The 16,473-nt window shown below is 46.2% G+C and overlaps 1 protein-coding gene across 1 annotated transcript in view; it reads left to right on the top strand.

Annotated features, from left to right (window-relative positions):
• Positions 1-15,211, top strand: part of LOC134503457 (glutamate receptor ionotropic, kainate 3-like) — a 195,160-nt gene extending 179,949 nt beyond the window's left edge. The window contains exons 10-12 of the mRNA XM_063312256.1: positions 2,136-2,249; positions 11,929-12,132; positions 15,179-15,211. Coding sequence (XP_063168326.1) covers positions 2,136-2,249; positions 11,929-12,132; positions 15,179-15,211 — 351 coding nt within the window. The remainder of the gene's footprint in view (positions 1-2,135; positions 2,250-11,928; positions 12,133-15,178) is intronic.
• The last annotated feature ends 1,262 nt before the right edge of the window (positions 15,212-16,473 follow it).

Here is a 16,473-nt window from a genome sequence, read left to right on the forward strand (position 1 = left end):
TGTGTGGTTTGACTGAGATGGGATCCTTTCATCCATCTCAGAAAATGTAGAATAAACCTTTCCATTATGGACATCTGTGATGTATCTCCTAAACGTTTTGGAAAGATCACTTAAAGTCATTATGCACATATTCCACATTTTCTGCAGATCCACCCTTATCAGAACTGCCCTTTCAGAGACCAAATTGTTTCAAGGCTGGACTGAGCTTTCTGAAATCGCCAGCCTGACCCCAGATGATTCGGCCCAGGAGCTCCCTCTTCTGACCCAGTCCCAGCCTACGTGTCCATGGTGGGGGTGGGTAGGGGTGGATGGGCAGCAAAGATGAAATGTGTGTCACAACCTCATGACTTCTATATTTGCATTTGATGCAAAGTTGATATGAATACCAAAGGCAGGGGGTTGTTGTGATGTTGCAACCCATGTTCCATTATTTTTTCAACATGATGGTTTGCAGAAGACACCTGTGGATCTAAAGTGTCCTCAGCCTCTCTGTGCTGAACAAATGGGTATGTCTGTGTATCACTTCAATGGATGTTCACGCAAAGCAGTCTAGCTAAGGCGGCTCATGACACACACAGCCCCCTCTGGCTGAAGAATGGAACGAAGTGGCCCCGCTGCTCTGCTCTCCTCTGCCGCATCTCTCTCCCTCCCTCCCTTCCTTTCCTGGAGCCATACACCAGCAAGCCTCCCCCTCTGGTGTTTTCATAAAATGCCTTTTCTTGGTGTGGCTGCTGCAGTGCCACCATCTGCATCCACTTGCAGCGTAGGGGTGTTAGTGGCCTGGCATGGCAGCAGTGGTGGTGGTGTGGGTCAGCAAATGGAGTGAGTAAAGGGGAGGAGGGCTCAGGCCTGGCCCTGAAGGGCAGCTGCACGGCCATGAGGCCTGAGGAGCTGCCCAGGCCGCTGGCCAGGGCTGGGGGTGGGGGATGTTGAGAGAGCAGCCCCCTTGGCTCAGCCTGCTATAAAGTTGTGCTGGATGAGCACCCTGGGGGCACCCACCTCCTCAGTCGCTGGGGAATGTGTTGCTGGCCTGACCCAAACTGGGAGGGAGGAAGAGAGGAGAGAAACAACAGCCAAGCAAGGGGCTGGAGAGAAAAGTTGGAAAGCGAAGTCATGCGAGTGAGCGGAGCAGTTGCTGGTTCCGGTTGGAGGAAGGGAAGGGAAGCCCAGAGAGCTGACGGCTTCACCCGAGACCCAGGCAGGAAGGAGGGCTGTTGCTGGCGAGGCCCTGGGCTCTGGGGAGGGCTGGGCAAGGATGCCCAGGGACTTCTTCCCCAATGAAGGGGCGCAGGGGCTGGGCTGAGCAGATGGAGACGGGAGCCTCGCCTCGCTGAGCACAGCAGCCGCAGATCTCACCTGATCCCGTCTTTTCGCCCTCCTCGATGAGCCCAGAAATGGGGGAGGCCGTGAGGCAGCTGGCAGAAGAGCCGGAGGAAACCAGCTCTGGGAGGGAGATGCAGGGGCCATCTCGGCCCCCAATGAAAGCCAGATCGTGTTGCATATACCTGTTCCAAACACATGTAAAGAGTTTCACTGCATGTAGTGGAAGAGAACAAAAGCCACCACTGTCCTGGTTCTTTGGGTCAATTGCCACCCTTGCAAAACAAAATACACCTCCAGTTACAGAAGAACCCAGGCACCTGTGGCACCACCAGAGCTGACTAGAGGGAAGCTTGAAACTGTGTGTGTGTGTCTGATTAGAGCCATCTGCTCTGCCTCAGGTGAGTCAACACATGTTCCAAATTGCCATGATTTGCCCCAGACCACAGCTGTAGCGTTTGGTTTTCCAACTGCAGCCACCAGCATTGGTGGAAAATATCTAAACAAAGGCAAGAAAAACATAATATAATGGTTTGATACACATTATCATTTGTCAGAGCAAGGAGAATCATAAAAATAATTATTGTGAGGGTGATAAGTCCTCAGCTTGGGCACTTCTTAGCCTTTCTATTTTGTAGTTAGTGAATGGAATTGTGTGTGTGCATTTCACCCGGGGAGGACCAGTCGAATCTCTTCACTGGAACAAATGTCTCCAGTCTTTCTCCTCATCTTGATAAAAAAGGAATCCATATTCTACTTCCCCTCTGTCAGATCATTACATCAGACTACTTGTTTGGCCTTTGTTCCCATCTCAGGTTGGAGTCTGGAGCCCATCTGACGGACTGAACATCACTGAAATCTCCCGAAGGCAGGGACCCAATGTGACAGATTCTCTGACCAATAGATCTTTGGTGGTCACCACAGTCCTGGTAGGTTATTGGGGACTTCAATGTAATCCTTCTGTCTTCCTGTACTGTTTCTTCTTTGCTTATTTCAGATATGAGACAGTTACATTCTTCAAAAAAGGACTTAGAACTTGAGCTGTTCTGGCTAGCCAGGGCAATGGAGGGATTCTGCCAACCTCTATTCTGCCCAGTTGCACAAGAATTTCTCTTACTGAGTTAACTGGCACTGGCCTGCTATGGATTTTTGTCCAGGGACTTCAGTCTCCCTATTGAGGTCGCCCAGTCAGGAGTAGCTCAGGATTTCTTGTCCACCCCGATGACTATGAACCCGTCTCAGTGGGTAGCTGACTGCCCCGCGCCCCCCGGGCACACACAGGGTTTGAGTCTCGTTTTGGCTGGAGCTGGTGATCCGAGAAGTAACTCAGCTGCCATGGCAGGCCATTCTCTGGTCACTTTCTGACTGGCAGCTACTCTGAACCTCTGCAGGTTAGAAGACAAGTTAAAATGGTTTGATCCGAGCATTTGGGTGGATCAGGATGGTTTCCTGAATGTGCCTGAAGAGTTTAATGGGCTGGGCAGGTAATACTTTTTCTCCTGTGCACTCCCTTCCCTCTAGCAGAGCTAAATCTGAAGCCAATTCAGCAGCCTGCTAGAACCACTGAAATGGAGCAGAGCTTAACACAGCTTAGATGCTGGCACAGAAAAAGAAAATTATCTTAGATAGCTTCAGTGAGCATGCCAGAGAAACACAGGTTATGGCTCTTACACATTCAGCCCTCCCAAGCATAAAGAATCACACGCTTAGACACATTGGGTTAAGAAGTAAAAAAAAGCTTACTGACTTTATTCATTGTTGCTTCTGTAACATCCATCTTGGTGGAAAAAGATGAAGTTCCTTTGTTCTTCTTTTCTTACTAATTACATAGTTTGCCCTAAACTCTCAGCCCTACAGCTGCCAAGAGGTGTGTGGAAGAAAGGGGCAGAATCCCTCATCAAGGCCCAAGCACATGGCCCTGATGAAGAGAGCAGCATCCACGCTGCCACCCCCTGGGTGGAGAAGGAGGAAAGAGAAAGCAAGGGGAAGTGGGAGTGGCAACAAACAGCTTCCTCTGAGTTGCATTTTGGGCAACTTAATTTACATGCTAATTCACATGCAAAATGAGGCATGCTGGATTTGCCAAAACTTCCAACAAAATCAACATTCTTTCTCAGGTGGCTAAGTGCAGTGGAGTGGGGGGGCGGGGCGGAGAATGGAGTAGGGCCCTTTTTGAGGCCCGCCAGGAGTCCTGCTCAGTGGCAGCGGGGGCAGTAAAAAGGGCTCTTATCTATGCCCCCCCCCCCCTGCATTGCCTGGAATAGGCCTGCAATGCTTTTCTGAGAAGATTTCTGTAATTATATGCCTGTCCCAAATATGCATTCAAGGGCAACATGGCTGAGAAAGTGGTAGCCTCACAGCTCCAGATCTGGATCCCTCTCAGTGTCTTCACTTACATCCCGTAGTAGAGTCCCAGTCCTTTGTGGGAGAGCAGAAAGGGAGCTGCGGCTTTGATGGTTGGGTCGGCTGGAAGTTGCTCTTTGGTGCTTTCCTGTTGTGCACCTGAGTTTGACTGCCTCAGAGAGGGTCCTTGTACCATTGTGATTCTCCTGAGTTTGGAAAAGCAAGCCTGTGTGGCCAGGGGGTCCGCAGGGCATGGCCCCAAAAGGGAAGATGGCGGTGGCAATGATGCCATAGAAGGTCCAGCTGCTTTTTATGTGCATGCCCTATTGACCTGTTGCCTGCTTAGCTTTCCCTTGGGAGTCTCCTGAGTCTTCATTTAATTTAGGGACACTGGTTCTGTTCATGATAAGCCTATCACTTTGGCTCCCAGTACAGGAGGAGGGGAGGGGAAGTTTTATACGTGGACCCTGCTCAAAGGATTTGGAGCAATGCCTTCCTTAGCAACCTTTTTTCACGTAAGAAAAAAGATGGAAGAAATTGCAGGATATCACAGAAGGTTTCCCAACAGGAGATGACATTGATTCCACCTTCTATGATGTGGAGCAGTTGCAAGAAGAAAATCTCCTTCAGAAGTGCCCACTATTTTGGGAGCATGAGAGTGTCTGGGAAAGGGAAGCCTCTTTGGAATGAGGAAAGGACGGGGCTGGGCTTAGGTGCACCTGTGACTTGACATTTGGAATATCTCTTAATTGTCAACCAGTGGCTCACAAAGCATTTCTGCCTCTCATTTCTAGTAGCAGCAGAGACTGGTTGTGGCCATCAGCTTCCCTTTCTCTGTTGCCATCACGGTCTCAAAATCCAGTCACAAATGTCCCTCTGATACAGCCGTACTTAATAAACAGTTACAAGCCTTAATCACAATAATTGCTAGTTAACACTTTTATTAAGGCCAATTCTAGCTTAGAAAATAGTGAGCACGTTTTTGAGTTTCCTAGAACTTCTCTCCAGGTTCTTTTTTTTTTCTTTTGAAGAATAAAACATTCTCAGATTCCCATTCAGCCTCTTATTTTGTCCACAAGGCAAGCCTCTCCCATTTGCCCTGTCCTTTAAAGTGGATAAACCAGACCAGGACAAAGGCAGTCTCACAATCACGCAAGCCTTCGTTGGAGGAGATGCTGAAGTCAGGATTCACTCAGGCGTTATTAGATGCAGACTGTCCTAGATCATTTACTGTGTCTATAGCTACTGCTCCTCCGAAGCTGAAAATTTGCAAGTATATTGTGGAAGATTCAGCTTCTTGTATTTTTTTTTAAAACACAGACTCAATTTTATCAGAAATTAAAATGTGCATCCCTGCATTTTATTCTTGCTAGAGATAGTGAGTGGAAAGGCATTTGGGAGGTGTCTGTTAACATCAGGAAAAAGGAAAAAGCTGAAGGGAGGAATAGGGGACAGTTCTGAATAAATGAAGCCTTTCCTGGGGTAGGAGGGCCTACTACATGTTTTGCCCTGCCCTGCCCTGCCCTGCCTTGATGATGATGATGATGATATTTTTATCTCCCTTTTTAAATATCTCCATCCATCCATCATCTGTCTGTCTGTCTGTCATCTCAAGCATAGCATAGTTAGTACTCCTGCCTCCTCTTTTCCCCAAAACAGCAACCTTGTGAGGTGGGTTGGGCTGAGAGAGAGGGACTAACCCAAAGTCACCCAGCCGGCTTTCATACTTAAGGGAGGCCTAGAACTCACCACCTCCTGGTTTCTAGGCCAGCACCTTCATCACTATACCAAACTTTAAAGCCCTATATGGCATGGGTCCAGGTTACCTAAGGGACTGTCTCATCCCCGTTACATCAACCCGTCCCACCCTGTCGTGCAGAGAGGGCATGCTACGGACCCCGTCTGCAAGAGAATTCCATCTGGTCCAGGAGGCGGGCCTTCTCTGCAGCAGCTCCCGCCCTTCGGAATATCTTTCCCCCGGAAGTGCGGTTAGCCCCCTCTCTTCTGGACTTCAGAAAACAGCTGAAGACCTGGTTTTGTCACCATGCTTGGAGTGGGGAGAGGAAGAGCCATTCTTGGGGCTGGTTAGTTCCCTAGACCTGCAGGGACCAGCCTTACCCCTTTATGGGCTGAATTTGATCTGCCCTTAATTGGATTTTATTGTATTTTATGGTATTATTTATAATTTTATTGAATTTTAAATTGTTTTTACTGTGAACCGCCCAGTGAACTGTGTGGGGGAGATGGGCAGTGATAAAAATATGACAAATAAATAAATAAATAAATAAATAACTGGTTCTATATTATTATTATTATTATTATTATTACATAGAAATGAACTACAGAAATGATAACTTAGAAGAAGTAATAACAACAGTACAGTACAGGTCAGCATTGAAACAACCTATGAACTGGCTCTCCGACAAGAAGAATTAAAAGAGATGTATGCAGAATTACCAGCAGAAAGACAAAGACTGCCAGCACTGAAAGAAGCGTCCCCCAAAGGCCTGGCACCTATAATGAAAGACATGAATGGGGCACTTGCAACGATTAAAATAACATCTATTGAACAGGCCAATCAGCTTGCCTGCAGTACAGTGTGGTGGCTACAGAAGAACTGGGTGTTGAAATTAGAAAACCAAAAGCAAAATCATGTCCAATCCCAAGATAAAGAAATTAAGATCAGATGCAAGTAATTTAAAGAACATGAAAGAACAAAAATTAAAGAACATAAGGATCAAGACAAGCATAATAAAAAAATATTGGCTCAGCACCAGAAAAATTGAAGAAGCTTTGGAAATCATGAAGCAACAAATAACATCTATAGCTGGGAAAATTTAACACTATGAGGCACAAATCATCCAATTTAAGCAAAATCGGCTATTCCAATCAGAAACAGGTGATTCTACCAAAGTATAAATGGCAGTAGAAATTCTAAAAATGGAAAACCAAACAAAAATGAAACAATACAGTTTTGGAAAGATCTATGAGAAACTCAAAAAGATTATAATAAAAATGCTGGATGGATAAAAGAATTTGAAGATGAATTTAGAAAAAATCAAATGGAAGAACTAATAATAACAGGAGGAATGGTTAAAAATCAAATGAAAAGGATTAAAAACTAGATGTCTCCTGGAAATGATCAATTACCTGGCTTTGGGCTCAAATATCTGACTAGCTTACATCCAATTATAGCTAGACAGCTTAATGAAGTATTGCGTAAAGGAGACATCAGTGACTGGTTAATAACTGGCAAAACTTAACTGATTCAAAAAGACCCGGTGAAAGGGACAACACCAGGAAAGCATAGGCCAGTAACATGCTTGCCTACAATGTTTAAATTACTCACCAGCGTAATAGTGGACGACACCCAAGATTATTTGGAAGGAAATAACATCCAGTAGAACAGAAAGGAAATAAAAGGAAAAGCAGAGGTACAAAAGATCAACTTCTGATTGGTAAAATAGTTTTGGAGAATTGCAAAATCCAAAAACCCAATTTACACATGGTCTGGATTGACTATAAAAAGGTATTTGATTCATTTCCACATAGTTGAATCATCAAATGTTTGGAAACAACTGGTGTCAGCAGAAACATTAGAATCTTTATCAAAAAAATAATGAAGCAGTGGAAGAGCGAATTGGTGGTTGGAAATGAAAAATATGGGCCTGCCAATATTAGGAGAGGCATCTTCCAGGGTGACTCATTATCACTCTTATTATTTGTCATTGCTATGATCCCACTTTCAGTGATTTTGAAAAAAACAAATCTTGACTACCAAACAGCAAAAAATGCTAATAAAATCTCACATTTGTTTTATATGGATGATCCAAAGCTTTATGGAAAATCAGAAATCGAAATCCAGTCATTGACAAATACTGTAAGAATTTTTAGCACAGATATAGCAATGGAATTTGGCCTAGAGAAATGTGTTAGAGTAGCAAAAAATTGGGGTAAAATCACGAACAGTAATGGAATTGAAATGCCAAATGGACAAATCATCAGGAGCCTGCATACAAGGATCGGGGCATTTTACAGCTGGATAATATCAAGCATGGACAAGTTAAAAATGTGATCAGTAAAGAATACACCCAAAGAGTGAGAAAATCAGTAAAGGCAAAATTGAATGGCGGAAACACCATCAAAGCCGTCAATGCCTGGGCCATAACCGTTACACGATGCACTGCTGGGATTATTAACTGGACACGAGCTGAACTGGACAGTTGGGACCGAAAAGCAAGGCAACTCATGGCTATTCACTATGCATTACATCCCCGTGGTGATATTGATAGATTGTACCTGCCCCGCAAAATTGGAGGCAGAGGTTTACTTCAAGTCAAACAAACTGTTGAAGAAGAAGATGCATCGGCTGATTATGTAAAAGACAGTCAAGAACAAGCACTGATGCAAGTTAAAAATTGGAACTTACTGAATGTTTAGGAAACAAAACGTGAATATCGAAATAATGTAATAAAAACATGAACAGAATGCTGGCAAGGAAAAGCCTTACATGGTCAATTTCTGCAAAAGATCAAGGGTAAAATGGATAAAAATAAAATCTGGCAATGGCTTGATTTTGGCCACTCAAGAGCAAGCTACTCAAACTAACGCAATCAAGGCCAGAATTGAAAAAATCATCAAATGATTCAAAGTGCAGATTGTGCCAAGAAGCAGAACAAACAGTAAATCATATATTCAGCTCGTGAAAGAAGATCACACAAACTGATTGTAAACAACAACAGAACACAGTTGCCAAAATGATTCACTGGAACACCTATAAAAATGATCATGTGCCAGTAATGAAAAATTGGTGGGAACATATACAGTAGTCGAAGAAGTAGTAAAAAATGAGCAAGTTAAAATATTGCAGGATTTCCGAATACAAACTGATCAAGTCTTGGCACATAACACACCAAATTTAACTGTGGCTGAAAAGAAGAAAGTGTGGATAATTGATGTGGCAATACCAGGGGATAGTAGAATAGCAGACAAAGAATTGGAGAAGGTCACAAAGTGTCAAGATCTGAAAACCAGCAGTTGAAAGTTGAAAGATTATGGCATAAACCAGCAGTGGTGGTCCCAGCGGATATCGGTGCACTGGGTGCCATATCAAAAAACTTTGGGCAGCACTTAGAAAATTTGCGCATTGAGAAAATTTCCATCTGTCAATTACAAGAAGCCACACTGCCTGAATCCGCACAGATACATTACATTACAACCTCCAAGGTTCTTGGGAAGAACTTGATGCAAACGAAGGCCAGCACCAGCTAAAGAACTGGCAGCTGTGATTTCACGCTGTTGTGTATACAATAATTATAACAGTTGACTGGACCCAGATGGAACTTGATAACTTGGATCGGAAAACAAGAAAACAAATGACAATATACCATGCTTTATACCCAAAAAGCGATATTGATCGGCTGTATTTGGCAAGAGCTGAAGGGGGCAGAGGACTCCTACAGGTGAAACAAACTGTGGAGGAAGAAAAGCATGGCTTGAATGACTATATTAAGAAAAGCAAAGAACCCTTATTGAAGGAAGGCACTCCAGGAAAGCTTTTGAAAGCAGCGAAGGTGAAAGCTGAGTATAGGAAAAAAACTATCGAAAACTGATTTGTTAATTGGAAGAACAAGCCAATGCATGGCCAATACTTATTATTATTATTTATTATTATTTATTAAATTTATATCACCGCCCATCTCCTCCAATGGGGGACTCTGGGCGGTTTACAATCAAATAACACTAAAAACATAACCACCTAAAATTAGCATTAAAATATACATAAAAACAAATGTAAAATCCAAGTGGAGATGGAACACAATCACTAAGAGATGCTATGGTGCCAGCCACCCCCAGGTGGAGCTATCGCTCTCCTCCTCCCAAGCAAGGCGGCAGAACCAGGTCTTCAGTTTCTTCCGGAAGTCCGAGAGCAAGGAGACCAGTCTCAACTCCGGGGGCAAGATGTTCCAAAGGGTGGGTGCCACTGCAGAGAAGGTTCACCTCCTGGACCCCGCTAGATGAAATTCCTTTACTGATGGGGTCCATGGCATGCCCTCCCTGCCTGACCGGGTGGGACGGGTCGATGTTATGGGGATGAGACGGTCCCTCAGGTTGAAGGATATAGAAGGAAAAGCCAATAAAAAACCTACATGGCACTGGTTAAGATCAGGAGTGTTAAAGAAAGAAACTGAAGGCTTTATTTTAGAGGCTCAAGAACAAGCTTTGCCAACTAATTGCATGAAAGCAAAAATTCATCATGTAACAACAGTCGCCTTTGTAGTGAAAAGGATGGAACACTTGACTATCTGATCAGTGGCTGCAGCAAAATTTTACAAACTGACTCCAAGCAGCATCATGACTGAGTTGCCAAAATTATTCATTGGAAACTTTGCCAGAGGTTTGGATTTGAATGTAGCAAGAACTGCTGGGACCATCAAGTCAAGAAGGTTTTGGAAAATGAGTGGGCTAAGATCTCAGGGGACTTGGACATCCAAACAGACAGGCACCTTGTTCATCACATGCCTGACATAACAGTCATTGAAAAGGAGAGAGTCTGTTCATTGATGTTGCTGTAGAGGGTGATGCTAGGATTGAGAAAAGCAACCCGAAAAAATTACGAAATACTGGGACTGGCAGATTGAAGTTGAACACTTATGGAGAAAGAAATCCGCTGTTATGCCAAATTGTGATTGGAGCCCTTGGAGCAACACCTAAAGGACTTTGCAGGGAGATGGGCGGTAATAGAAATTTGAATAATAAATAAATAAAGGACTCCCTCGATATTTGGACATTTTAAATGTATTGGACCTGAACACTGTAATTTTACAAAAAAATACCCTGCTTGGAGCTGCTTACATACTCAGATGCTACCTTAATAATTTCAGGTTCTTGGTTAGGACTTGAATTACTAAGTTTTCACCAGTCTTTGACTGTGAATCAAATTATAGATTACCCATATAATCATAATCATACAGTGGATTCCCACCGTACTTTTAAAATATTGGGTCTTGATGCTACCCCTTGTAGAAACCTCTGTGTAAACTCATATTTTCTGCAGCACACATTGAGTGAAGCATCTTCCTGGACCTTTGCTGGTCAGAAGGAAAACAAATTGGCCAAGTGGTAAAAAAGGTCATGGTCAGGCTGCAAGGGGAGAAAAGCCCCTCACCCCAATTTCCCTGGTTTCCTTGGCCCTGTTACTCAAGTCTCTCACTGACAGTTTCTGCTGGAAAAGCCTCCTTTTTCACAAGGCGTAAGCCTAGCAGAACCCCTGAGTTGTGAAGATCTTGAACTTGAGGGCACCTTTGCTGATAAATTTATTAGCAAGCCTTGAAAGCTTGCAAGTTGAATGCCTGGCCATTTCCAGTAATAAACTGTGGAACAGACTGTGAATGTGTGCCTTGCAGAGTTCAGGAATTACTCTGTGTTGGAGACCTCCAGGAATGGCGCTGAGGGAAGCAGAGCTTCTGCCCAGAGCAGTGGCTCTTTTGTTGGCTGCTAATGCAGATGGCTCTGGAGCCTCCTGAGGTCGAGGGGGCTTTCAAGTGGCTCCTGATGCCCCCAGACTGAAAAGCTAATGTAAGCACATGAGCTGCAAGCTTGACCATTCTGCCAATTTTATGGCACATGGGACCTGTTTTTGTGCCATGTGTGCAGGTTCCTCATCTGTGCTTCTGATACTGTCCATGCAGATCAGCTATGTTACTCTGGAGACAGAAGGGGTCACTAACTTTTGCAGGACTTTTGCATGTTCTGAAAACTGACTTCCTAAAACTAATGGGTAGTGCAAAGCATGGGTTGCTTTTTGAGCCTGAGCATGGACTTTCTGTAATGTGGCAAAAGAATAGTTCAAAGCTCCTTCAATGCAGAAGTCTGCATGTGTGTGGAAGTCCTTGACTGGTACAAAAAGAGGCCTCCGCTAGCCACCCAGTTTTCTGCCATGTGTTCTCAGCTGAGTACGAGGGCCAGAATCCAATGTAAGAGGCCAGTGTGCTTTTAGTGGCATTTCAGAGTGCTTAACTTTGCCTTGAATCTGACCAGCCAGATTTGCAAAACACAGCCGATTAAACATATGCTAATGATGGAATATGGTGGTGCTTAATGTTCAAGCTGGCTAGGAAGTTGATGCCAGAAAATGTTGTTGCAGCCATTCTAGCCAGCCATACGACTGGTAGGAAGGACTCCCTGGCTCAGGTTGGGGGGGGGTTGAATTCAGTGTCTGTATTCTGGATGTGGCTGTGTTATCTTTCCTTTCTGGCCATGTAGGAAGAACCCTTTGTCATGTTTGCCAAGTCAGACACTGTGCTGTCTGGGAACCAGCGCTTTGAAGGCTACTGTATTGACCTCCTGGCAGAAGTCTCCCGGATCCTTGGCTTCTCCTACGAGATTCGACTGGTGGAGGATGGGAAGTATGGCGCCCAAGATGAGAAGGGGCAGTGGAACGGCATGATAAGAGAACTTATTGACCATGTAAGTGAGAAGCCTTTTCCATCAGTGGAACTCCCCTCCCAAAGTGTTCACCCTTTTCTCTTTCTGCATACGCTTGTTAAAATACTTGTTTAAAATGCCATGCTTTTCCATGAGAAACCATGCTCAGTGCAGACAATGAACCACTAAATCTAAGCATAAACAGATAAGAGTTGTAACAACGATCAGCAGATATAAACCAGGATTGGGAAAAATTCTCCTTTACACAATCTTTCTTTCCAGCAAACCCTGGCTGTGGAAATTTGGGGACAATATGGAAAAGAAGAAGCACTTATTGATAGCAGTTTTCCAGCCTGATAAGGCAGAGATTTTGCTGCCATCTCATTCATACACTATGGCAGGGATTGCACAGTGCACTAGGCCAAGAGCATACTGCAAGAGCAAGTTAAGCCATAACCAGTGATTTACTGTCCATGCTGTCTGCTTTCACACAATGCACTAAATCTGAGTCAAACAATCCACATGCTCAGGCCAGGGGCCTTTGCTGGACCAATGCTCTGTGAAGTGAAGTGCCTCTCTGAAGCTGCCCTGAGAAGCAGTGAAGCCCCCCCTCCCCCCTCCCCTGGGCCAAAGAGCAAAGCAAAGTAGCCCTGTCACCTTGCTTGGGGCCACTTCGGGGGCATCTCTGGGCTTGAGGAAGTGCTTCAGGAACCCCCAAGCAAAACAGGGCAATTCTATGGAGCTAACCATCCCCAAGAGGAACTATTCTGTTTCCCACCCCAGGCATGTTGACAAAGCCAGGTTTTTAATTTTTTTACGGAAGTCCAGGAGTGAGGGGACCTGCCTCAATTCCGGGGGGAGAATGTTCCAAAGGGCAGGCGCTATTGCAGAGAAGGCACGCTTCCATGACCCAACCAGATGGAACTCTTTAGCAGACGGGATCCATATCATGTCTTCTCTGCATGCTCGGGTGGGACAGGTTGATGCAATAGGGACGAGATGGTCCCTCAGGTAGCCTGGCCCCATGCCATGTAGGGCTATAAAGGTCATAACCAACACCCTGAATTGGACCTGGAAGCAAACTGGCACCCAGTGCAGCTCGCGCAGTAAAGGTGTTATATGTGCCGCCCTTGGGGAACAAAAAATTACCCCCGCAGCTGTATTCTGGACCAGCTGTAGCTTCCTGATACTCTTCAAGGGTAGCCCCATGTAGAGTGCGTTACAGTAGTCTATATGGGAGATAACCAGGGCATGAGTGACTGTTTGAAGGGCCTCTCGTTCCAGGAAGGTGCATAACTGGCGCACAACACAAAGTTATGCAAAGGCCTTCCTAGCCACAACTGCCACCTTTGAGCAGGAGTCGTGAGTCCAGGAGGACCCCCAAGTTCTGTCTGGGGCAGTGCCACCACATCCAGAACTAAAGATGACAAATTCCTGGAAGCTGAGGGACCATTAATCCACAGCCACTCTGTCTTACCAGGGTTCAGCTGAAGCCTGTTGTTCCCCATCCAGACCCCCACAGCCCCTAGACACTCAGAGAGGGTGGTCATGGCATCACTTACTTCACCTGGGATGGAGATATATAATTGAGTATTATCTGCATATTGATACCTCATCCCATGGTGACAGATGATCTCACCCAGTGGTTTCATGTAAATATTAAAAAGGAGTGGAGAGAGAACTGAACCCTGTGGCACCCCACAAAGTAGGGGCTGTGGGGTGGATCTCTCGCTCCCTATTAACACCGACTGAGACCAATCTTGGAGGAAGGCGAACCAGCGCAAAACCACCCCGCTCGCCCCCAACTCCCTGAGTTGGTCCAGAAGGATACCATGGTTGATGGTATTGAAAGCCCCTGAGAGGTCAAGGAGAGCAAGGATGGATGCACTGCCTCCATCCTGCTCCTGCCAGAGATCGTCCATAAGTGCAACCAATGCCGTTTCCATCCCATAACCGGGTCTGAAACCTGACTGAAAGGGGTCCAGATAATCTGTTTCATCCAGGATCCTCTGGAGTTGCAATGCCACCACTTTCTCTACCAACTTCCCTAGAAAGGGGAGGTGGGAGACTGGGCAAAAATTGTCCAGAATGATAGGGTTCAGGGATGGTTTCTTGATGAGGAGGTGCACTAGCGCTTCCTTAAAGGCTGCTGGGAACGCCCCCTCTCTCAAGGATGAATTCACCATTGCCTGGACCCAGCCACACATCACCTCCCGAGCTGCTTTCACCAGCCAAGAGGGACATGGATCTAATTGGCAAGTGGTGGCATTTATAGACTGAAGGATCCTGTCCACTTCCTCAGGTTCAATAGGGTCAAACTGTTCCCAGATAACATGGTAAGTACATTCCCTGGGTATCTCCCCAGACTCTGCCTCATCCTTGGAGTCCAAGTTGGAATGGATCTGAGCAATTTTATCCTGCAGATGTCCAGCAAATTCCTCAGCATGGTCCTGGAGATGGAGTTCTGAATCCCCTCTCCCCAGCAGGGATTGGGTAATCTTAAATAGGGCTGCCGGGTGGCATTCGGCGGATGCAATAAGAGCAGAGAAATATTGACATTTTGCCACCCTTAGCACCACAAGGTAGGCCTTAATAGCGGCTCTAGCTTGTGTTCGGTTGGATTTGGTCTTTGTCTTCCTCCAGTGGCACTTAACCCTCTTCAAAACCCTCAGCTCCTCCGTAAACCACGGGGAGTGCTGGGTTCGAATGGACAAGAGAGGCCGCACAGGCGCTATCCTCTCCAAGGCCCCAGCCACTTCCCTATTCCAGGCAGCAGCCAGGGCCTCTCCGCTGGACTGTGCAGCAGATCCTCGGGTATAACCCCAGCTCCCTCTGAAACCTCACTGGGTCCATCAGTCACTGGGGGCAGACCAATCAAATGGGTCCTGCCTCCCTGTGGAGGTGGGCAGCACAAGAGAATCTCAAGGCCACCAGGGCATGATCTGACCATGACAAAGGGGAGAGATGTAGTTCTCCCCTCAGATCACATTGCCACTGCTCCGACAAGAAAACTAGATCCGGAGTGAGATCAGACTGTCTTTTCCCCTTTTTCCTTCTTTTTCTGATTCCTTTCCTTGTTTCTCCACAGTCTGTTCAGGTCATCATTGTGATGCTCTTGTAACCACAACCCCATCTCTAACCAATAGCAATGTTCTTGCCCTGTTATCTGGGAGCAGTTTGATCCTGTTGGACCTGAGGAAGTGGACAGGATCCTCCGGATTGTGAATGCCACCACCTGTCATTTAGATCCATGCCCCTCCTGGCTGGTGAAGGCAGCTCGGGAGGTGACATGTGGCTGGATCCAAGAGATGGTAAATACATCCTTAAGAGAGGGGGAGTTCCTGGCTGCTTTTAAGGAGGAGCTGGTGCACCCCTTCCTCAAGAAGCCATTGTTGGACCCAACTATGCCGGGCAATTTTTGTCCAGTCTCCCACCTCCTCTTTTTGGGGAAGGTGGTTGAGAAGGCTGTGGCGTTGCAACTCCAGAGGGTCCTGGATGAAATGGATTATCTGGACCCCTTTCAGTCGGGTTTCAGGCCAGGATATGGGACAGAAATTGCATTGGTCGCACTTATGGATGATCTCTGGCGGGAGCAGGATGGAGGCAGTGCATCCATCTTGGCTCTCCTTGACCTCTCAGTGGCTTTCGAAACCATCAACCATGGTATCCTTTTGGGGTGGCTCAGGGAGGTGGGGGTGGGAGGTGGGGGTGGGTGGTGTGGTTTTGCGCTGGCTCACCTCCTTCCTCCGGGGCCGGTCCCAATCGATGTTGATAGGGAGTGAGAGGTCTGACCCTCAACCCCTCCATTGTGGGGTGCCACAGGGTTCGGTCCTCTCTCCTCTCTTATTTAACATCTACATGAAACCACTGGGTGAGATCATCCAACACCACGGGATGAGGTATCATTAGTATGCTAATGATACCTAATTATACATCTCCATCCTGGATGAGGTAAGTGATGTGGTGATTGCCCTTCCCCAGCACCTGGGGACTGTGGGGTTCTGGATGGGGAACAACAGGCTTCAGCTGAACCCTGGTAAGACAGAGTGGCTGTGGATTAATGGTCCCTCAGCTTCCAGGAATTTGTCATCTTTAGTTTTGGATGTGGTGGCACTGCCCCAGACAGATCCGGTGCATAACTTGGGGGTCCTCCTGGACTCACGACTCCTGCTCGAAGGTGGCAGTTGTGGCTAGGAAGGCCTTTGCATAACTTTGTGTTGTGCGCCAGTTATGCACCTTCCTGGAACAAGAGGCCCTTCAAACAGTCACTCATGCCCTGGTTATCTCCCATATAGACTACTGTAATGCACTCTACATGGAGCTACCCTTGAAGAGTATCCAGAAGCTTCAGCTGGTCCAGAATGCAGCCGCGTGGGCCATTTT

The sequence above is a fragment of the Candoia aspera genome, chromosome 10 (genome assembly GCF_035149785.1).
Source record: "Candoia aspera isolate rCanAsp1 chromosome 10, rCanAsp1.hap2, whole genome shotgun sequence".
Classification (NCBI taxonomy): Eukaryota; Metazoa; Chordata; class Lepidosauria; order Squamata; family Boidae; genus Candoia; species Candoia aspera.